The following is a 23,454-nucleotide window of genomic DNA, read 5'->3' on the forward strand; positions in this document are numbered from 1 at the left end:
TCGGCTGGCGCAGCGCGGCGCCGGGTGCCCGGCATCCGCCCGCTGAGACGCGCCGGGCTGGGGACCGGTGGGGCCTGGGCGCTCCCCGCTTCGCCTCCCCGCCGCGCCCTTCCCGGGGGGGCTCCACTGCTCCTGCCCGGGGCGGGGGTGCGAGGGGACAGGAGACCGAGACAAAGCCCACTTTGTGCGGGGAGTTGGCGGCGGGCGTGGAATGTGCGCGTCGGCGCGCGCCCCCTCCCCGCGCCCCTGCCAGCTGCGCGTCTCGGGTCCTAGACTCGTCGCGTCCGAGAAATCGAGCCCCATCGCCGCCCTCCGATCCGGGGGGTCGCGACCTCGGAGCCGACTCCCGGCCTGGAGTCTCCTCGGCCCCCCACCTCGGAACGCGCACAGGTGTGAGCGTGCGGTATTTTGTAGAGGAATTTGTTGCTCTTCAAAAAAACTGGGACCTGGGGCGCCCGGTCGGCGTGGGCACTCGTGCCTCTACCCTTTGGTGGCCGCAGATCTGAGCTGCCTGGCCTCAGTTTCCCTCCGACTTTTCTCCTCGGGCAGCCGAGGCTGCTGTCCGGTATTGTTCTCGCTCTCAAAAGGGGGGTGATTTGGTGAAAGCTGTCAAGTTGAGATGAAGTCTCTACATCCCGTTTTTCAAAAAGAACCAGGCTTCTAAGGTTCACCCGGGACAACCAAGCCCCTCTGCCCAGCACTTCACTTTGAGGCACTGATTTTTTTCACCCTCCCATCAAGTAGTGTTTTATTGTACGGAGCCACGCCCTGGTTTCTTAAAGGTGCCCCGCGCTCTGTTTGGCCATGTGTTATCCCTGCAGCTGGTGTGTGGGAGGCCTCCTGTGAGCCACCTTTTTTTTTTTTTCTTTACCCCTGCCTGCTGCTACGTCCTCCCACCCACCCGTCAAGGATTTGGGGATGCCAGGGGGAAAGAAGGTTGTCGGGGGCGGCAGTACCGGCGCTGCCCCCACCGCCGCGGCTGTCCCTTCTGGGGTCCGGCGTTTGGAGACCAGCGAAGGAGCCTCAGCCCAGAGAGATGATGAGCCAGAAGAAGAAGGGGAAGAGGACCTACGAGATGGAGGCATCCCCTTCTTTGTTAACCGGGGTGGGCTGCCTGTGGATGAGCCCACCTGGGAAAGGATGTGGAAACACGTGGCCAAGATCCACCCCGATGGAGAGAAGGTGGCTCAGCGGATCCGTGGGGCCACGGACCTGCCCAAGGTGAGGGGTTTGCGTGGGGCTTGCCGGGTGGAGGAGAGTTAAGGTTTTAGTGACCTGGGGGCTTCCAGAGCAAAGTGCCACTTTTCCTGTTGGCATTCGGAGCTACTGGCATGGTAAAGTGTTAAAAATACAGATAGGTTGAACCTGTCCAGAACTTTTACTCAATTACCATTGAGGCTTTTTTGTGAGGTCCACATGCCTTTGTTTCTAGGATTGCCCTCCTCCATCTCCTAAAATGCCCATGTGTTGTGGGCAGAGCAGCAGATAAACTTAATAACGCTAACGGGTGGCTTGAGATCTTATTTGCTAAGCCGGAGAGCAGTGGGCAGAGAGAATGAATGACTGAGGGGGATCCAGGGTTTCAGATGTTGAGTAAATATTTTCATGTGTTTTGCTGAATTCTCCAAGAGCCTTGTGCATGAAGTGCAGTTTGAGGACCCATATTTACAGACAAGGAAGCTGAAAACTCAAGTAGGAACTCAGGGCTCCATAGCCAGTAAGTGGCAGGGCTGGGTCTCTACCCGCCACACCACAGGTCTTCCGGTTCCAGGGCCTCTGCTCTGTAGGACATGAGGTTCCAGGGCAGTTAGGAGAGGGCCGTGGAGAGGGGCAAAGTTCAGGCATTTTTCTGTGCATTGCAAAAACAAAGTGCAGTCATTTTTCACGACGGCTGGCCTTCAGTTGTGTCACCATGAGGGCCGAGGCTGTCTCATTCATCTTTGTCTTCCCAAGGCCTCCTGTGTGCCTGGCACAGAACCGGCACTTGTAAGCATTTGCTGAATGAAAGAGTATTTGAAACGTTCTGTGCCCTATAGTACTTGGTGGAAAAACACGCCTGATTTTTTCTCCCCAAAGTTATGGTTCAAGACTAGGGAAATACTCTCTCAAATGCAGAGACCTGAAATTCCTTAAGAAAAGTCAGTTGGCCAGAGGTCGGAGCCCCATGCTTATGCGTACTTGTCCAGGTAAGAAGGAAGGGACCAGAGAGAGTGGCAGTTAAGGTGGATTAGACAGGGAAACAGGTGGCCTGTTTTGTTCTCTTTTTACTAAGTTATTGGTAGAACCATCAGAGACTGTCTTCTGGGACAAGCTGAATTCAGTCAACCTCCAGGTTGAGGGTTGAGTTACTGCCTTATATTTTCAAGGGAAATTGAATGTGGTTTGATTTTGAATGGCTACATAATCACCTTCTGAGCTAATTCAGAATTAACTAATTCCCTGTGGTTGGCCATTGTTTCCAATAATTTTTTCTTAAAATGAGCACCTTGGTGCTCATTCTACAACATACATTTGGGGACCCACCTCTGATTATTGCAGAAGGAAATGGCAACCCACTCCAGTACTCTTGCCTAGAGAATCCCATGGACAGAGGAGCCTGGGTGGGCTGCTGTCCATGGGGTCTCACAGAGTCGGACACACCTGAAACGACTTAGCAGCAGCAGCAGCTCTGATTATTTCCTGAAATATGGCATCAGAGGATATGGACATCTGTTCCAATCACCCACCTATTGTAAACTCAAGCAGACCCCTGTTTGAGCCACAGTTTTCTCATCTGAAGTTGAGAGTGGCGTTGACTGTAGTGAAGTTAAATGAGACAAATGTGTTAAAGCATTTTTTCTTTAAATTTTGTTCCGGGTCTCAGTTGCACATGCAGGATCTTTTTAGTGTGTTGTGCAAACTCTGAATTGCTGCATGTGGGATCTAGTTCCCTGACCAGGCATCAAACCCAGGCCCCTTGCATTACGAGCACAGAGTCTTAACCACTAAACCACCAGGGAATCCCTGTGTTAAAGCATTTAAGAAACTATAATGCCTCAGGCTGGTGCTGATTACTGGGTGTTCATTCCCTCTGTCCCTGACCTTCATCAGGGGGCAGCTAGGTCTCACTCAGCATTTGTCCCAGTGAAGCCAGAGCCACACGCTTCTCCCACATGAGCAAGTCGGAGACTAGCAGATGGCCCTCTAGCCATCCTGCTGATGTCTAAATCAGGCTCTAGGAGAGTGTGAATGGTCCTCTGTAGAACTGTCACCACTTCAAGGGACTAACAACAAAATTGACGAGCTCATTAGCAACTGGTCTTGTAATGTCATCTTGTCATCTTCAACCTTCATGCTTAGAAAAGAAACTAGTGAGGGAATAACACTATTGTCTGTGGCAAGTTTCATGACTGACATGTGTGGTGGTCCTGAAGGGATTTTGTGAGAGGACTGGGAGAATTGAAACTCCCACTTCTTAATCAGTTCAGTCTCTCAGTCGTGTCTGACTCTCTGCGACCCCATGAAATGCAGCAAGCCAGGCCTCCCTGTCCATCACCAACTCCCAGAGCCTACTCAAACTCATGCCCATTGAGTAGGTGATGCCATCCAACCATCTCAAACTCTGTCATCCCCTTCTCCTCCAAGCATCAGCGTCTTTTCCAGTGAGTCAGTTCTTCGCATCAGGTAGCCAAAGTATTGGAATTGCAGCTTCAGCATCAGTCCTTCCAATGAATATTCAGGACTGATTTCCTTTAGGATGAACTGGTTAGATCTCCTTACAGTCCAAGGGACTCTCAAGAGTCTTCTCCAACACCACAGTTCAAAAGCATCAATTCTTCGGCACGCAGCTTTCTTTATAGTCCAACTCTCACATCCATACATGACTACTGGAAAAACCATAGCCTTGACTAGATGGACCTTTGTTGGTAAAGTAATGTCTCTGCTTTTTAATATGCTGTCTAGGTTGGTCATAGCTTTTCTTCCAAGGAGCAAGTGTCTTTTAATTTCATGGCTGCAGTCACCATCTGCAGTGATTTTGGAGCCCAAGAAAATAAAATCTCTCACTGTTTCCATTGTTTCCCCATCTGTTTGCCATGAAGTGATGGGACTGGATGCCATGATCTTAATTTTCTGAATGTAGAGCTTTAAGCCAACTTTTTTCACTCTCCTCTTTCACTTTTATCAAGAGGCTCTTTAGTTCTTTGCTTTCTGCCATAAGGGTGGTGTCATCTGGAGAACCTCTATACAGTCAGCAAAAACAAGACCAGGAGCTGACTGTGGCTCACATCATGAACTCCTTATTGCCAAATTCAGACTTAAATTTAAAAAGTAGGGGAAACCACTAGACCATTCAGGTATGACCTAAATCAAATCTCCCCCTCCTCAAACCACAGGAAAAGTTGCGGGGGGGGGCGGGGGGTTCTCCTCCACCTTGGCCCAGAGCAGGAGTCTTGGCCCCAGAGTCTGGGCAGAGTGGAGATGTCCAGGAGGCATCAGGGTCCAATCCCAGAGTGCCAGCAGCGTGGACCCAGCACTGGGCTGCCCCACCCCCCACCCCCTGAGTGGCCCTGTCCCTGGAGCTGACACAGAGGCAACAGAGGTTACACTGTAGTGGGACCAGGAGTTTGTGCTAAGCCACTTCAGTCATATCCAACTCTTTGTGATCCTCTGGACAGTAGTCCTCCAGGCTTCTGTGTCCATGGCATTCTCCAAGCAAGAATACTGGAGTGGGTTGCCACATCCTCCTCCAGAGGATCTTCCCAACCCAGGGATCAAACCCCCATCTCTTATGTCTCCTGCACTGGTAGGCAGGTTCTTTACCACTAGCGCCACCTGGGAAGTCCGCCAAGAGTTTGGGGGACAGCATAATGTTTTAAAAAGACCAGGCGAGCCAAAAGTCAAAATGGGGAGATTTCACATCAGAATCCAGATTTTTGGCATCTTTCCAGAAAATGAGACGATCTGAGAATCTGTGACCCCACATGGCAGCAGGCAGCCGGAGCTGAGGGCTGGTTCCCCTCCCGCAGGTGCCCGCAGACCCCCACCTGCTCTCTCAGTCTGCCTTCCTTGTTTATGTGACCTGTGCGGCCCCTGCAGGTGGTTGAGTCTGGGGTCCCCGCGGTGTAGTGTGATAAAACGTCGCATCCACCATGTTCAAATCCTGGGTCTCCAGGAAGGGACCCAACCTCCTTGCACCTCAGTTTGCTCAGCTATAAAGTGGGCATAAGCACAATGCCCACTTCTGAGGGGGTCACTGGGAGAAATTGATGAAGTAAAGCCTGTGAAGTGGGTGAGCTGTAACGTGTACTCAGCAAATAGCGCCTGGAGATGAGGGTCCAGGAGACCACCCCACAGGCACTTTGGGGAGATGTCCTCTAAAAGGATGACACCAGTATGTTAACAGGCGACAGTTCTAGCAGGATCGCAGATCCAGGAGCCGCTTGTGTTCCTTTGTAAGACTGTATGTCTCAAGCTGCCCCTAGTTTGTTTGTTTGTTTTAATTATTATTTATTGATTATTTATTTTTGGCTGTGCTGGGTCTTCACTGAGGCACGTGGCTTTTCCCTGGTTGTGCCACATGGGGACTACTCTCTGTTACGGCACATGGGCTTCCCATTGCAGTGGCTTCTCTTGTTTTGGAGCAGGTGCTCTAAAGCGCTCAGGGGCTTCAGTAGTTGCAGCATGCGGGCTTAGTTGCCCCACGGCATGTGGGATCTTAGTTGCCGGAGCAGGGATCGAACCCACATCCCCTGCATTGGTAGGTGGATTCTTAACCACTGGACCACCAGGGAGGTCCCCTGCTACCACTTTTTAAAAGCTCAGTGGCCACACATCCAGACCCAGTGGCCCAAGTTCTTCTGACTGCGGCTCCAGACACTGAGCTCCTGCAGAAGGTGAATTTGGACATCTCCCCTCCAAAAGGCAGCATTGCCGGCGTCCTCATGGGCTGACCAGTGTCTTTGACACGTCCAGGAATAACAGCGACAGTAGGCAGAGCCCAGGTCTCTGCTGTGTGCCAGTCCCTGTCCTTAGACCTGGCCTCGCAGTGTTTCATCTAGGCTCTGAGCTTGGTTCTGTTTTGGCACCCACTTGACAGGTGAGGTGTCTGAGGCATAGAGATGGTAAGGATCTTGCTGCCAGACAGTAAACGGCGGGGCTGGGATTTAGACAGCGATGGACTGGTTCTAGGTCCAGGTCTGTCAGCCTCTAGGGTTTCTTGCTTCTTAGCCACCCACTCAGCTGCAGGCTGCGCAACCTCCTGCAAGCCTCCTTTCTGTTCTAGACTGAGATGGACTCCACCAGGAAGAACGCGTTAATAGAACTCAGGACATCAGGTGGTTCCTGAAGCAAACGTAACCCTTGGCCTTGGTGGCAGAGGAGGAGTCATTCCTGGATGGATCTGGGCCAATATCACCTTCCTCCACTGTACCCCACTTCACCCTACCGCTCTGCAGCAAGGGAGCATTTCTGGGCTCCTGGTTTGGGGTGGGGGTTGAGGGGCGGCCACCCCTCCAGCAGGTCTGGTTATTTGGATATACAGACTCTTGCCTGTTTGTTTTGTTTGTGTGAACATTCAGAAGAAAGATACTGGCCCGCTGGTTGACATGAGTTAACATGTCACAGCTGTCAGACAGCTCCCTCCAGCTGTGCCTCAGTGGTGGTGTCCTTTAAGGCCCTACTCGTGAATCCAGGATCTTTTTACACTTTTTCTGGAGCCCTTTAGTTCTTACAGAGCCTCCAGTTCCTGGGTCCTGTGTCTAGATGGCAGGTGATTCCCTCCTGGGTACCACCCGGCCCTGGCCCAGGGCTGACTTGTGCAAGCTTGCTCAAAGGACTCTTGGACTACAGAGCCCTCCTTGTTTGAAATGTCTCAGGGGAGGGTATACTTACAGTCTCTACCCAAGCTCCTAGAAGTCACTAGATGCCCTCACGGAAAGTGGCGATGACTTGCCTGGGACCTTCCACCTGAAAAAGCCAGGTGCCGTGCTGTTTATAGTAAATAGTGATATCATTCCTCTGATTCCTCTCTCAGCCCACACCCTTGACCCAAGGAGGCCAGCCAGGCCCTCAGAGAGTTCTGGAGCCTGTCTTGTACAGGGTGGCCAGGCAGGAAGACAGAGCACTCTCCGTTTGGGGTGGTTATCCCCCTGCTGATTTTAAGCGGTGGCCACAGTTCGGGCAGCAGCAGCATTACTTTGCCAACAAAGGTCCATCTAGTCAGTTCAGTTCAGTTCAGTCACTTAGTCGTATGTGACTTTTTGCGACCCCATGAACCACAGCACGCCAGGCATCCCTGTCCATCACCAACACCTGGAGTCCAACCAAACCCATGTCCGTTGAGTCAGTGATTCCATCCAACCATCTCATCCTCTGTCGTCCCCTTCTCCTCCTTCCCTCAATCTTTCCCAGCATCAGGGTCTTTTCCAATGAGTCAGCTCTTCGCATCAGGTGGCCAAGGTATTGGAGTTTCAGCTTTAACATCAGTCCTTCCAGTGAACACCCAGGACTGATCTCCTTTATGATGGACTGGATAGATCTCCTTGCAGTCCAAGGGACTCTTAAGAGTCTTCTCCAACATCACAGCTCAAAAACATCAATTCTTCAGCGCTCAGCTTTTTTTACAGTCCAACTCTCACATCCATACATGACTGCTGGAAAAACCGTAGCCTTGACTAGACAGACCTTTGTTGGCAAAGTACTGTCTCTGCTTTTTAATATGCTGTCTAGGTTGGTCATAGCTTTCCTTCCAAGGAGTAAGCGTCTTTTAATTTCATGGCTGCAATCACCATCTGCAGTGATCTTGGAGCCCCAAAAAATAAAAGTCAGCCACTGTTTCCCCGTCTATTTGCCATGAAGTGATGGGACCAGAGGCCGTGATCTTAGTTTTCTGAATGTTGATTTTTAAGCCAACTTTTTCACTCTCCTCTTTCACTTTCATCAAGAGGCTCTTTAGTTCTTCTTCATTTTCTGCCATAAGGGTGGTGACATCTGCATATCTGAGGTTATTGATATTTCTCCCGGTAATCTTGATTCCAGCTTGTGGTTCCTCCAGCCCAGCGTTTCTCATACTGTACTCTGCATATAAGTTAAACAGCTATCTAGTCAAGGCTGTGGTTTTTCCAGTAGTCATGTATGGATGTGAGAGTTGGACTATAAAGAAAGCTGAGCACCGAAGAATTGATGCTTTTGAACTGTGGTGTTGGAGAAAACTCCTGAGAGTGCCTTGGATTGCAGGGAGATCTAACCCGTCCATCCTAAAGGAATCAGTCCTGAATATTCATTGTAAGGACTGATGCTGAAGCTGAAACTCAAATACTTTGGCCACCTGATGCCAAGAGCTGACTCATTGGAAAAGACCCTGATGCTGGGAAAGATTGAAGGTGAGAGGAGAAGGGGATGACAGAGAATGGGATGGTTGGATGGCATCACGGACACAACAGGCATGAGTTTGAGTTGTTGGAGTTGGTGATGGACAGGGAGGCCTGGCATGCTGCAGTCTGTGGGGTCAGAAAGAGCCGGACACGACTGAGCGACTGAACTGAACTGAACTGGCGGGGTGTGAAAGGGGAAGTAGCTGCCTCCAGACTGAGGTGTCAGCGGCTAGGGACTGCCCAGACCGGAAGGAGGGGGCCAGCGGGGCCGGGGAGGAAGTTCACGCAGAGTCCTCTCCTGGGCAGGGTTTTCTCCCTTGCGCCTCAGCGCTTTGGGTCAAGTCGATGCCTGGCAGAGGCTGTGGTGCCGTCAGGAGTCACTGGTGTTTCACTTCCCTTCGTGTCAGAGCCCCAGCCACCCCGGCTGTGCCCTCAGCCCAGCCCCCCGCATGCACCCTGCCCTTCCCTGCCTGTACAGATGGACGCGCTCAGCAACCCCCAGCTGCCGGGGGGTAGGCCGAGGCCGAGGGGCAGCAGGGTGGGGCCTCATCACGCCGTGTGAGGAGCCCTGAGGCCACCTCGGAGCTGCCAGCGCTGGGAGCCAAGGGGGACCCCAGGGGGGTGGGCCTTGCACCTGGAAGGCTGGTTCCTCTCTACCCAGGAAAGCCCGACCCGTAACCCCAAGGACCTGGTGGGTGCTTCCCTTGGCTCCTGAGCCTCACTTGACTTGTTGCGGCCAAACTGCCAGCCTTCAGGCTCCCCAGGCCGGAGCGTGTGGCCCGGGGGCGCACACCCGGGTATGGCTGCTTTTCTGACAACTGCTGGGTTGCCGAGGGACCACTCCAGGGGGCCACGGAGCCTAGCCTGACTGCCACACCTGGGCAGCCCAGGCTGGGGGTTCCCAGTTCTCAGGGTGTCGGCCACCTGCCCGACACCCACCCCTTCCCACCACACCCCCACTCTCCCCACGACACCCCCTTCTCCCCATGTCTGGCCGGACTCTGGAGAGTCTCTTCCGTTGAGGAGGACTGTCCAGATGCCCAGTTAGCCGTGTTGGTGTAGGCGTGGCGCTGGCAGGACAGACAGGTGTTGAAGGAGAGCCGGGGCTCCTGCTGCCTCCATGGAACCCTTCCAAAATGCCTAGTCCACAGCAAGCCCTGTCCCAAACCACGTCCCCCCTGCACTTCCTCCTCCTTCCCAGGGGAGCAGGAAGGCCTGGTCACTGTACTGTGATATGGGGGTGGGGTGGGGTGACACCCCCTGCCAAGGGTGTGTTCACTAGGGACAGGAACACCTGGTCAACTTGATTTTGAACACAGAGTTGAACCCCAAGCCCCGATGAACTTAACTTCAACCTTGACATTCCTGGGGACGCCTTGAAGTTCATGAAATGTAAAATTCCAGACAGTCAGGCTGTGTTTTTTTCTAAAATTATGAAAGAAGCATAAAATTGGAATATCAGCATAAGCTCCAGATCAGAAATGCTGTCAAGGGCTAGGAGGGTGAGGAGTGGCCAGTGGGGGGCTGGGGGGTGTTAGGGGAGGGGCTGCAGAGGAGAGCAGCTCAGAGAAGGAAGGAGTAGCGGGGAGCTCCTCCACGGGACGTGGCTTCTCTGGGGGCTCATCTGGGTGTCCGATGGGCTGGAAGCTCCAGGGTGAGCCTCCCTCTGTGACCAGAGCCTTCTCTCTCCGTACCCAGATCCCCATACCGAGTGTGCCTACGTTCCAGCCCTCCACGCCCGTCCCCGAGCGCCTGGAAGCCATTCAGCGCTACATCCGGGAGCTGCAGTATCCTCCGTGGCCGGGGTCGCGGCCGCCGTCCGGCTGGTCCAGAGCCAGTTGGGGCTTGTTTCCAGACAGGGCCAGAGGGCACTGGGCCGAGCAGCCGCACCCCCCGACTCCAGAGGGTGCCACTCACACGGCATCTCTGAACCCCCGGAATCGTGTGCACACCGCCCGTGTCCTCCCGGGTATCGGAGCGGGTTTGTCTGATGAACGCCACACCTGCTCTGGCCTCCCGGCCGCCCCCTTCCTCCTCTGTGTGATGGGGTCAGTGTCTCCTGACTGATCCACTGGTGGAAGCCTAGTCCAGGTCCGCCGGCCCAGACTTCCTCTGCTGACCCAGAGGCGGGGGAAGCTCCCTTGGGGCTGTTTAAAAACTGGCCTAAAAGAGGTGTGTGTTGGGGGAAAGGGTGTGTGTTGAGGGGAGATAGCGGGTAGATGGAGGAGAAAAAGGAGTTTTATGCTCCAGGAGACAGCTTCCACATCTTGGACGCATCCCCTACTTCTTCACCTTTTTCCTCCCTGGCAGGAGGCCAGCTGCCCAGCATGGGGAGAGCCTTGGGACACCCCCAAGCCCGGGATTCCCCTGTGTCCCTGAGCTGAGCCTCTTCCAGCCCTGGGCCCTGCCTGGAACTCTTCCACCTGGGCTCCCTCTGACCCTCCTAGCTGCTGATTCGGTCCTAGATAGCAGGACCCCTAAGGGCCAGGCATGGGTCCTGAGCAGAAGAAAAGTCAAGCTGGTTACTGAAAATTGGGTCCAACCCAATATGGGGGGCAGAGGGCAGGGGGCAGAGATGGGGCTGGTGGCCCGGAGAGGGACCGGTTGGCTTGGGAGCAGCACCCAGCAACAGAGCCGTGTAGGAATCCCACTCCAGCCTTCTCCCATCCGTTTGTGCTGTTTCTCACCAACTGGAACATGCAGTACTGCCGAGAGCTGTCCAGGGCTCAGGCGTCTCTCCCGGCCCTGGCCAACCTGGCTGCCTGCTGCTCAGCTCCCTTCCTGGGAGAGGAAAGCTGGGAACAGAGGATGAGTGAGGACAGAGGGGGGCCCTGTGGGGGAAGGAGCCAGCGGGGTGCTGTGCCCTCCTCTCCGCTCAGACGATCACGCCCTGAGCATCCTCCCGGGTACTCGCTAGAAGCACTCTGGGGGGTGCTTACCCGGCCTGCACCCCCAGGGTCTGGATGGGGGCAGAGGGACATGCCTCTTCCAGGTAAACCAGAGAGCCCTTAACCAGCACCCACAGGTACAATCACACAGGGACACAGTTCTTTGAAATTAAGAAGAGCAGACCTCTGACAGGGTAAGTGTGGGGAGCACAGGCCCCTCTGCACCAGGTCACGGGGCCTGGTCTGGTTGGAGCCCCTCGGTCACCTGTGGGTGGAAGCTTTTCAGGCAGGCAGGGACTCTTCCCAGGGGAGCCCGCCAGCAAGGCAGGTACCACCGTGGGACCCTCCTTAGGACGTCCTAAAGAGGGGACTCTGGCCAATATGGGCAGCCAGGGCTCCCTTGAGGAAAAAGAACCCCAATATCCATGCTGAGCCAAGAGAGGGAACCCCAGTATCCATGCTGAGCCAAGAGGGTGATGGCAGCCCACCCTTGGTGATGACAGGATGGTCTCAGGTGGATGCCTGTGTGTGAGCCTCATCTTCCTTTTAGGAGAGGTGGCCTCACAGGAGAGTCCTCCCCCTTCTCTCTGTTCCCTGGCATCACCCCAGTTACCTTACTGGACTCGCTTCTGGTCATTTGGTACAAGGCCCAGTGTTTGAGCGGGAGGGACCCTACTGGGGAGAACACTGAATATCTCACTTTTCATTCTGCCCCCCAAGTGTAGACCCCTGGCTGGATTCACCCCATGGAAACCCTTAGGGCAGAGTAGAGTAGAGAGTGAATAGCACAAGTGGGTCTGGGGGCTCAGCCCAAAGCTGTCTACAGGCTTAAAACCCTGTGCTTTTATGAGGAATGTGAATTTTACATCACGCTCCACGTATAATCAACCCATGATCACTTCCTTATGAAAAATGTTTTAAATGGTTTATTAACTAAATTACTTAATCACCCCTTCTCTGAGCCCTCGGGGGGAGTGCAGCCTCCCTCACCCCAAAGCTCTGCTCTGGTTGTCCTGTGCCTGCTGTGTGTGCGGGACCAGCTCCAGCCTCATGGGATGGAGGAGTCTGACACCCTCCCCTGCAAAGCCAGTGGCCAGGATGCATTCCCAGACCCAGGGGGCAGCATTGGGTAAGGGGGAGGAACCAGGCTTCAGAGATAGTCTGTTTTAAAGTGGCCTGAATTCCAAGTTCAAGACCAGGCAGATGAGTCACTGGGCAGCTAACTGCCTGAGATCCCGTGTCCAGGCTCCAGGGAGCTGGCCAGCCATGGGGGAGCAGTTACAACAATTAAAGGTTCTTCAGAGAAGTCATAGCTGGGTCAGGGATGTCCACTGTGCTCCAGAAGAAACAAGATCAGTGCCAAGGTCTCCGGCATCTTTGGCATGCTATCCCATGCACTCCCCAAACACCATCTTTGCAGGAGGCCCCCAGCCCAGTGGCTTTCAAAGACCTACCTACCACTGCACGCCAGCCCCCAACCACCCTCCCCTCCAGAGGACTCTGGAACAGGACTCTGAGGGATGAAGGAAATGCAGGGAAAGAAGGGGAAGGGGCCTCTTTGCTTACTTTCCGTGGTTGTCTCTTCTCCCACCCCTTAGGCTCAGGAAGGATGTGAGGGGGAGGTGCCGGGCCTGAGCTGAGGCAGCTTGGAAGGCAGGGGAGTCTTTGTCCATCTAGTCTACCTCCCGATGCTCCTTCACCAGAAGGGACTGGAGCCTTTTTCCTCATGACTCTGCCTTCCTCCCCCCCAGGCTGATGGACCTGGCCAAGGAAATGACCAAAGAGGCTCTGCCAATCAAATGCCTGGAAGCGGTGATCCTGGGAATGTATCCTTCCTCTGAGAGGCCTGAGAGGGGGCAGCCAGTTACTCACACCTCCAGGGCCATCTTCCTCCTCTGGAAGGGGCTTCCCAGCTCCCTTTCCCAGAAGTCACAAACTTGGCCCCAACGTGAAGGAGTCTGAGGGGGGATCAGTCTCTTGCACCTCAGTTGGTAACTTCCAAGGCTTACTGGGCAGTTTTTTTTTTTTTTTTTTTGAGCAGTGGACACAGTGACCCTGTTCTCCAAACCACAAATCGGGGCTCATCGTCTCATAAAGCTGCTGTGCTATTTCCAAGAACCAAAGAGCCTGGGAGAAGCAGGTTGGATGCCCAACTGTTGGCATTTCCAGGACATGTGGATGTGTGGAGATGATGCACACCCCCTGATCTTTAAATGTAAAACTGCATATTTAAAAAAAATCAAGATTTCTCAGTCTCTTCCCCACCCAAAGGGCAGAACTAGAACCTATAGCTAGATCACCAGAGTAGTTAGGTAGCACAAACAATGCCCCTAGAGGGGGCACCCAATATCCCCAGTTAAAGCAAATTTAGGAGACTGGTATATGGCCATTTCTCTGCCATAAGTGGTTCCTGCTTGAATCCTACCGTGTTTATTACAGAAAATTTTAACCTCATATATGCATAAATTAACATAGTGCAGCCCATGTGCCCATCACTCAGTTTTACCAATTCAAGGCCAGTCTTGACTCATCTCTGCCTACCCCGCACTCTTCCCTGTACCTACCAAGGCTTTTAAATATTCCATCTCCCACTCCTGGAGTAGGCACTGGGCTCTGTGCCTGGCAGGGTGAGGGGGCAGGTACCTAATGGAACAGGGAGGAGTCGCTCATTCAGACAGGTCAGGGAGAAGACGACAACGCTCATAGGCCAGGAACGCAGCTTCTCTGAGGGGGATCAGATCCCCACCCCCATAGACATACCTGCCTTAAACTGTACACAGAGACTGCAGGGGTGACCCCCCAGCCCTCCTCCCTGAGGGCTAATCCCACTGTGGCAGTCCTTTGCTGCCCAAAGGGACCCACCAGCATTGCCTTGTCCAAAGGGTTCTCTGCTGGGACGAGTGTGAGGCCAGCCCAGGGACTCCAGGCCGCTGCCAGCGCCTCCTTCACCACCCCACGTTTGCTTCTCCTTCAGGACCATGCTCCAAAGTGGAGGTTCCCACCCCCTTGTAGGAGGGACACCCTGCTCCCCTCCCCGTGAGCACATAGAGATCTGGTCCAGACAGGATCACATGGTCCCAGAGGCCTTCCAGGGGTTACCTGCTGACTTGTGGGCAGGAAGAAAATAGGAGTAGCTCCCCATCTGAACGGGACGTCTCCCTGCTGTCCCTATGGAACTGCCACAGCTCCCTTCCAAACACGTGGCACGCTCTGTACTAGGTCTTTTCCCGGTCTCACTGCACTCAGGGCCTGCACCTGGCTCATCTGTGTTCCCAGTCATTTGCTTGCAAGGAGTCAGGCCTGGTCAGCATCGCAGTGACTGTGCAGAGACTGCAGGATCAGGCCAACCTGGACCTGAATCCTAGCTCTGCTGCATCCTCACTGTGGCCTCAAGCAAGCTCCTTAGCATCTCTGGGCCTCTGAGTCCTCTTCTGCAGAAGGGAACAATGGCAATCCCATCCTACAAGTTTGTTAATACAGTTAAACAGCCAGGTGCACGTTGGACACTGGATGCAGTGTCTACCTGGTCTGTACGCCAAGCTTTTATCCTGTTCATCTCATTCTACCCATTTGTTCAAAAAAGAGTTTTGAGTGCCTGTCACGGGCCATGTCTGTGCTGGGCCCCAGAGATATAGCAGGGAAAAAAAAAAAAAAGACAGACAAGGTGGTCCCCATTCTTAAAAGTTTACATTCTAGCCAGGGAGACAAAAAGTAAGCAAGTAAACCAGGAAATAAGAAAAATAATCCCAGACTGTGGTGATGTGCCACGGGGAACATAAGGACAGCAGATTTGCTTTAGGAAGGGAGGTCAGCGGTCCCAGCCAAGCCTGAGGCCTGAGAAGGAGCCAGCAGAGCCCAAGGAGCCGCCAGAGAGAAGAGCTGGTGTAGACGGTCCTCCGTGGAGGTTGGAGTGGGCAGCTGACTGCCTCCCAGGCCACCGGCAACCTTGGTTTTGTCGGAAGAGCAGTGGGCACGATATCTATGCATAGAGGGGTGGGGGCGGTGAGAGAAAAGGAACAGGGTTGTCTGTGCATCTGTGATGCACACGTGTGTATCAGCAGGTGTGAGAGGAAGGGCAGGGGTGAGGAGGGCTGTGTGTGCAACACAGGGGAGGAGGGAGGTGAGGGGGAGACAGACAGACAGGCTGGTGGACGGAGGGCCTCACACTTCCCTCACCCCATCACTCTGGAAGGCCGGGCAGTTGAGGGTGCCCTGCTCACTGTTACTCGGTGAGCTCTGCTCCACGTCGTGGCAGCAGCCGGTAATCCGCGCCTACTGTATGCTGGGCCCAAGCCTGACGACAGGATGTGGATGAGCAAGCCCCGCCGTCCGCACTGGGGAGCTGGGTCCGGGGCGGCTCACACAGCCCCTCCTGGGTGGGGTGCGCGGGCGGGCCGCCCCTGCTTCTCGCCTTTCCTTAGCTGCGCTGGCCCGGCCAGTTACCTCACGAACAGCATGCCCACCCTGGAACGCTTCCCCATCAGCTTCAAGACCTACTTCTCAGGGAACTACTTCCGCCACATCGTGCTGGGGGTGAACTTCGGGGGTCGCTACGGGGCGCTGGGCATGAGCCGGCGCGAGGACCTGATGTACAAGCCGCCGGCCTTCCGCACGCTCAGCGAGCTCGTGCTGGACTACGAGGCCGCCTACGGCCGCTGCTGGCACGTGCTGAAGAAGGTGAAGCTGGGCCAGTGCGTGTCCCACGACCCGCACAGCGTGGAGCAGATCGAGTGGAAGCACTCGGTCCTGGACGTGGAGAGGCTGGGCCGCGAGGACTTCCGCAAGGAGCTGGAGCGGCACGCCCGCGACATGCGGCTCAAGGTGCGTGCGCGCCGCCCTGCCCGGGGCATCCAGGGCCTGGGCAGGGGTGGAGGGGAAGGGTGGGGCTGGAAGGGCAGAGGTGAGAGGTGGAAGGGCAGGGGTGGGGATGGAAGGGGTGGGGGGCAATGGAAATGTAGGGGTGGGGTGAAAGGGCAGGGGTGGAGCTGCCACATCCTAGAGGCTCGCTCTTCCAAGGAAGTCCCCCCTTGCTCCCCCATCTTCCCAACCCACCATCCCAACCATCCCCATCCCACCTTCTCGGGAGAGGTGGAACCAGGCATCGGGGAGGTGAGGGTAGGAAGTTTCTGGGTTTCGCTCAAAGGTCATTGCTGATGAAACAGCCGCCTCAGGTGGGCAGCCCCGGGGAGGCTCTGGTCGGGCCACAGGGGAGCTGGGTTTGGGCCTAGGCAGGGGTGTTGCCATCCTGGTGGAGGGACTGCAAGTCAAGGCTGGTGGGGAGTCATGGCCTGTCTGGAGGGAGTGATATCGTGTGGGCCGGGCGGCAGCTTCCATCACCCCTGTCATCCCGACTCTTGACCCCCGGCCCCAGGGGGGAAGTCAGAAAAGGGAAGCGGGTCAGACAGTGGGGAGACAAGGAGGGACGGCTCCTTCTCCCTCTTGGCCAGCCGCAGTGAGCAGGGGTCATGGTGGGGGGGCGGGGGTGCTGCTGACCCAGAGTAGTGAGCTGAGCTGCTGAGATGCTTGCCCCCGGAGCCTTTCAAAGTGACCCAAAGCTTGGCCTCTCCCTGGGTCCCTCTGGACTTGCGGGGGGCCTTCCGTGGGGCCTACTGGCCCCTCCCCTTTGCCCAGCCTCTGCAGCTCTGCGCTTTGCCTCTCCTGGCAGCCTGGGGCCACAGCCGTGATCCTGGCAGTTTCATGTCCACTGCGGCTCCCCAGGACCCCAGGAGGGCCGCAGCGGGCAGAGGAGGACACTGAGGTGCAGGGAGCCCAGAGACTTGCTTGCAGCCTGTGGGCGGTAGATGGGCCTGGGGCTCAGTCTCCGGATAGGGAACCTAGGCACGTCACAGTTGCTTTCAGGAATCCCGGCCACCCTGCCCTGCCAGCCCCCAGACCAAGACCAGGGGTGATAGTGACGGTGCCTTCGTTCCCCAGGGCAGCAGCAGGCTGCAGGTGACTTCGCTGCTTTCAGGAGCTGCCCTCCTCCACCCTCTAGCTGGTCCTCCCTTCTGGTCCTCCCCTGTGGAGGTCTGGGTGCCCAGCTGCCCGAGTATCACCGCACCTTCAGGGGAGCAGGCTGGATCTAGAGCTGGAGCCAGTATTACCTAACTTCATTACCTACCTGCTTAAGACCTCCCATGTTATTTGCACCACCACTCCTCCAGCACCCATCCTGTATACCCCACGTTTTGAAAATTCAGCTCAAAGGAACTGTGTCGCCTAAGTTCACTTGCTCCCCCCACTTCCTTTATCCCCCTTCATCAGAGATGTAGCCACTGGTCTGAGCTTCTTCTGATTAACTGGAGATAGCCTGTGTCACCTGTGGGTCTTTGGGCTCCCAGCCCCAAGCTCAGACACAGGCTGCTTCTCCAGCTGGCCCCTCTGCCCGGCCTGGGAAAACGCTCCTTTTCTCGGGGGCCACCATGAACCCGCCCCAGTCACTGCTGCCCACGTCCATGCTGTTTCAGGGGCTGATGGGGTTTGGGCCGCCCTGCTGTGGAACCCCCGAGGCGCTGGCCGCTTTAGCACCAGGGAAATGGGTTCAGGAAGACCCCGAGAGAGGGCAGAGCAGGGCTTGAGGCTTCCTGGGCCCTGTCCAGAGCAGCTTTGGGGCTGGTGACTCCGTCAGGACAGGACAGGATCTGGGGCAGTACTGGAGTGAGTCTGTGTGCCTTCCTCCCCACCCAGATCGGCAAAGGGACCGGCCCTCCGTCTCCCACCAAGGACCGGAAGAAGGATGTGTCCTCCCCACAGCGGGGCCAGTCCAGCCCCCACCGCAGGAACAGCCGCAGCGAAAGGCGGTGAGCCCTGGGTTTCCCCTTGCCTGGCCGGGGGGGACAGGGAGAGGGTAGGTGCACAAAAGGGCTTCATCCTTTCTGCTCATCTTCCCCTCCCTCTGATCTCCCAGCAGGCTCGTCACATTCCCACCCTTCTCTTTGTCTTCCCCACTGGAGGGAACCTGGGAGGGTGGGTTTGTTCATATGTTGATACAGCCGCGATGAAGTCCCATTTCTCCAGGGAGAGGACATCCCTGGCCCACCTGTGTGGGCACCCTGGTGCCCAGCAGAAGGCCCACGGGGGAAGGTCTGAGGCCACAACCGCAGAGCTGCAGAATGGGCTCTGGGGGAGGGAGGGTGGAAGGCGGGGGCCCAGCCAACAGGGAGCTCTTCCAAGAATATTGCCGGGAAAGGTTTAGCCTCAGGCGGCAGCCGGTGGGTGGCTCTGAGCGTAACCTTTGCCCCTGCGAGCGTCAGCGGGTTTTGCCTGTAACCAGATGGCAGAAGCATCCTGATAAAACGCCCGGCGGCCTCATCAGATTTGTCTCCTCCTGTCAGTCAGGCTCTTGCTTTAAAGGTCATTCTGGAGACCCCTCCAGGTTATATGGGCTTCCCTGGCGGCTCAGATGGTAAAGCATCTGCCTGCAGTGCAGGAGACCCGGGTTTGATCCCTGGGTCGGGAAGATCCCCTGGAGAAGGAGGTGGCAATCCACTCCAGTAATCGTGCCTGGAACATCCCATGCATGGAGGAGCCTGGCAGACCACAGTCCATGGGGTCGCAAAGAGTCGGACACGGCTGAGCGACTTTACTTTTTCACTTTTCTGGAGACACCTCTCTGGTGTAAGGGGCACCTCGCTGCCTCCCATAGCCAGCCTCCTTCACTCTGACCTGGGAGGCTCTCAGAGAGAACACAGGGTCCCTCATAGGGATTCACTGTTACTTCATTACTTAACCTGCAGCCAGAGTGAAGAGCAGTAGCCCGTGAGAGAGTGCGGGGCCCACACTCAGGCCTGCAAGGGGGGTCGGGGCTTTCCAGAAACGCACTTCCACGAGAACCCTTCCTGCTGCATTTGGGACACCTTGGAGAATGGAGGGGGGGAGCCAGCGGTGGCGGGGGACAGCCACCCCTGGATCCCTCCTCTCCCACCTCCCGGAGGGACCGCTCACCCCTTCCCCCTCCTCTGTTCTCTCCTCCCTGCAGGCCTTCTGGTGAGAAGAAGCCTTCAGAGCCCAAAGCCATGCCAGACCTCAATGGGTACCAGATCCGGGTATGAGGCGGGTGGCAGCACCCCCTGCCTCACCCACTTCGGGGGGGACCAGCATCCTCCATCCAGACCAGCCTCGCTCCTGGGGAACGTGGGGCTGATGACGGGGCGAGCGTGTTGCAGCTCAGCCTCCCAAGCTGCTGTCCCTCCGCTGGGCCAGGCCCTCTTAACTGTGGACCAGGAGGCAGTGAAGAGTTGAATTCTGAGGTTTTAACTTGATAACCTGAAATTTAAAGTATTGGGAAAAAGAAAAACTTAAAAACTAGTGGATCTGGCCAGTGACCAGAGGCCAGTGCTTAGAAGATTCTAAGTGTCGCGGGGCTGGGTGAGGGGGGATTGCTGGCTCTGGCTGGTACCCCGCCCGCATGTCTGGGGTTTGGGTCCATCCTCCCCATGGGAAACCTTCCAGCTCTGCCTGGGCCGTGGCGGGATGGGGGAGCGATGTTTCTGCAGTCCTGTCTGCCCTGGCAGCGTTGTAACCCAGGGAAAGGAGAGCAGGGTAGGAAGCACCCCGAGAAAGGTCTGCGTGGTCCATATTGGGAGCTTAGCACAGGCCCCGTGTGCCACAAGAGCCAGAGTGTGTGGCCCAGGAGGGCCCCCATGCCCTTGGAGCCCCAGGGACAGCACTGTGTGGGTGGACACTGCCCAGAGCTGGGATGCACTGGACGAGAGCCCAGGAGGGAGCCGCTGGGGGAAAGAGTTCCCAGACCCCTCTCTGGTCCCCTTGCTCAGCCCAGCTCTGCCTGTTGCTGCAGCTGGGGCCTCCCTGCAGAGGGGCCGGTCTTGGCCGGGGGCCCAGAGAGGCATTGGGCTCGGCGTGACTGTGGGGAACCAACAGACCTGGTGGGTCCAGGAACCATGGCGGAGGACGGGGTGGGACCCTCAGGCCTGGGTCGGGAGGCCCCCAGGGACTGCTCCCCCTTCCTGTTACCTCAGCCCCTGCTGGGGAAATGAAGACCAGGCCACGGAGGCTTGTATCCCAGCCCCCACTCTCCTGTTCAGCAGCCTGGCTTAGGTGTGGAAGGCCCAGCGATGATTGGGCCTGGGGCATGAGGCACCTCGTTAGGGAAGGGCCTGAGCTGCTGGAGTCTGCACCGCCTGTCTGGAGGGCAAGGGAGAGGTTGTGGAGAGAGGTTGTGGAGAGAGGTTGGCAGAACCGGAGGAAGGTTCTGGAGGCTCAAGCAACCGAAGAGGTGGAAGGCAAACGGTGCAGGGTGGCCACTGGGGAGAGGCAAAGCCCAAGAACTGGGGAGTGTAAGTGAGAAAAGAAGGTGAGAGAAAGTTTAGAACCAGGCGGCCTTGGGGAGTAGTGAGTTCGCCACTGCTGGAGGTGTTCAAGCAAAGATCAGATGGTTGCTTGTCATCTAGAAAGCTATAGATCGGATTTAGGTTACAGAAGGATAACTGAAGGAGATGACCGTTAAGATTTCTTAATACTGAGAGGCTAGGGACTGAGGGCCTAAAAGAGGAAAGAGCACAGAGCCCAGAGTTGTGAACTCAGATTCCCCCAGGGCCGAGCAGCTGATTGAAAGGAGGGTGGGGACTGTGGCCAACGAAGGAAGGCGCAGCCTCAGCGGCTGCTGGTCTGCGGGTCTAAAGGCAGGCCCTGCGTACCAGATGGCCAGATGTTTTTTCATTGCAGAATTCTGAATTTTTACGTGAAACATGCATATTTTTAAATGTTGGCAATCAACTCAGAAAATTTAAAAGCCCAACACGAAAAAGAATGACAGTCTGTAATCTTAAGAGAGTAGCAAGGACTTGAACTGGGGAGATGGATGCACTGAGATGGCGTGGAGATGGAAGGGATGGAAGTTCTAGGCGTCCCAGAGCAGGCTGGACCAGGGCAGTGTCCTTGCCATGGCGGCTGCTCCCAAATGGGCAGCTGCCTCCTTCCTACTCAACTCTCCCTGCAGTCCAGAGACACTCAGTCGTGTCCGACTCTTTGCGACCCCATGGACTGTAGCCTACCAGGCTCCTCTGTCCATGGGATTTTCCAGGCAAGAATACTGGAGTGGGAGGCCATTAGCCTTCTCCAGGAGGTCTTCCCAACCCAGGGATCGAACCCGGGTCTCCCGCATTGCAGGCAGACACTTTACCATCTGAGCCACCAGGGAGAGGGGGGTGGAGTGGAATAGAAACAGTGCTGTTCTCAGTCTGCTGGGGAGATGGATGAGGCCTGAGGAGCCAAGAGAGGGAGAGATGGAGACAGGATGCGTCTGCTGACGCGGGTGCCTGCCAGGGAAGGCACTGGGCTGGCAGCTCTTCAGACCAGCAGCTCTTGGCCCAGAGTCAGGCCAGGCAGAGAAGCCGGCTGCTCACTCCCTTGGGTTCCTCCTGGCTCCATGGGCCCTTGGCGAGGTGCCTAAGCTGCCTGCTGGGCTACATCACAGCCAGAGCAGTCCGGGGGCCACTGTGAGCCCCAACTCAGCCTCCCGTCCCATCCTAGTTTTCAGGAGGTGGGGGTGGTGGGCCCCCATGTTCACACCTTCACCTGGGGCAGAGATGGATCCATTTGGGAGGCATGAGGCTGAAAATGGGGCCTTTTGTGGGTGTGGAGGCAGGTGCCTTGTGATGTCCTCCCGGCAAGTGGACCACAGGGCTTGAGGGTGAGACATGATGGGGGGCGCTGGGGTCAGGGAGACGTCGGGGAGAGCTGCTCCTGGCACGGGAACCCAGTGGGGTGCCCTTGGGGAGAAGGAAGCAGAATGCAGCCCCAGAATGCAGCTGCTGTCTGCCAGGGGAGAAGCCAACACCCCCACCGAGAAGCCCCTAACACTCCCTCCCCCTTTCCTCGCTGAGACCTCGGGCCTGTGGACACCCACGGGATACAGCGGTGCTTTTTTAATTTATTTTTTAACACATTTCACATAAATGTAGCAAGCCCTCCTCCCCTCCTGGGCGTGTTTACACAGGCTCTGCTCCCCACGCGGGGCCGGCCTGGCTGCAGAGTTTCTGGGGAGGCAGGGGGCAGGGACTTGGGGCCTTAGTCACCATTGTCAGCATCACCTCATCTCACTTCCCGTGAGGGACCAGGCCCGGCTCCTCCAGACTCAGGGCTGCCTCCCAGCACTGTGTAGGCTCCTCCGTCCCTGGGGCTCGGGGCTCCTGGCTGGGGAGGGGTCGGGAGGTCAGAGAAAGCTGTGTGATGGAAGGTGGGCCGGCATGGCGGGATAGGGACTGCTCCCCAAGGCCGGGCTGCCTGTGCTCTGTGCGGGCTGCCGGGTCAGAACACTAGGAACCTGGGTTTCCAGCCGTGTCCCACCCACTCAAACCTGCTGCTCCTCTCCCTCCCATGGCCTCAGCAGAGTCACCATCCCCTGGCCCCTCTCAGCAGCCACCCCATCCTTCCTGAGCCTGGCCAGATACGGAGAGGTGCACCTCCCACCCCTAGGTGCCAAGATGAAGCCTAGGGCCAGGTTCTGAGCTGCAGGGAGAGCCCGAGTTTGGCCACCTCTGGTTTCTGGCCCTGGGTCATCTCACACCATCCCCCTGCCGCTTCCAACTTGGACTTGACTTCTGGCCCAGGGACCGGGTCTCCTACTGACCAGAAGCGTGCCCAGAGGCCTGTGGGCCTGGGTTCCTGCCTGGGTGGTTTTCAGCTTAGCTTTGTTGGCTTCCCCCAGGCCCACCCTCTGGCCTCGAAGTACAAGGAAAGTGTGAGCTGGGGGCCTAGCCTATGGACTGTGTTCTGAGGGCCAGAGCCCCGCTGTGTTGAACTCCCCACCTCCCTCGCCCCACTGAGAAACCAGGGAAGGGCAGGGAGGTGCTCTGAAAGAGGGGTGCGTGGGGTGGGCGGGGGGGTCTGACCCCGACCAGGCAGGGCTGGCGGGGTGCTAGCTGCAAGTCTGCCAGTATTGACCACCCCCCTCACCCCATCTTGGTGCTCCAGAGTCCCAAGTTTCCCTTTTTCTCCCAAGTCTGATGAGAGGAGAGATCGGGTGTGCTTGGCCTGGGGCTTGGTGATGGTGTTGGCTGCCGTGTTGTACTGGAATTTGTTGTTCTTCTCATATCAGTATTGCCCCCCACCTTTTCCTTTTACACTTCGTCTCATTCCTGTTCTCACTTTTTCCTTGAAAAGAATAAAGTCTCCCCCCAGCTCGGCTGTGTGGGCTGGGCAGAGACCACAGCCTGTAAGCCTTGTCGTCTTCCCTCCGGGAGCTGGGGCTGCAG

The 23,454-nt window shown here is 56.4% G+C and overlaps 1 protein-coding gene across 1 annotated transcript; it reads left to right on the top strand.

Annotated features, from left to right (window-relative positions):
• The first annotated feature begins 352 nt into the window (after nucleotides 1-352).
• VASH1 (vasohibin 1) lies at nucleotides 353-23,415 on the top strand. The gene is made up of 8 exons (XM_065940970.1): nucleotides 353-390; nucleotides 910-1,221; nucleotides 10,050-10,138; nucleotides 11,377-11,433; nucleotides 12,991-13,065; nucleotides 15,679-16,060; nucleotides 17,927-18,039; nucleotides 19,218-23,415. Exons 2-8 carry the CDS (start codon nucleotides 919-921, stop codon nucleotides 19,288-19,290), a joined length of 1,092 nt encoding a protein of 363 aa, XP_065797042.1. The 5' UTR covers nucleotides 353-390; nucleotides 910-918; the 3' UTR covers nucleotides 19,291-23,415.
• The last annotated feature ends 39 nt before the right edge of the window (nucleotides 23,416-23,454 follow it).

The sequence above is a fragment of the Muntiacus reevesi genome, chromosome 7 (genome assembly GCF_963930625.1).
Source record: "Muntiacus reevesi chromosome 7, mMunRee1.1, whole genome shotgun sequence".
Lineage (NCBI taxonomy): Eukaryota > Metazoa > Chordata > Mammalia > Artiodactyla > Cervidae > Muntiacus > Muntiacus reevesi.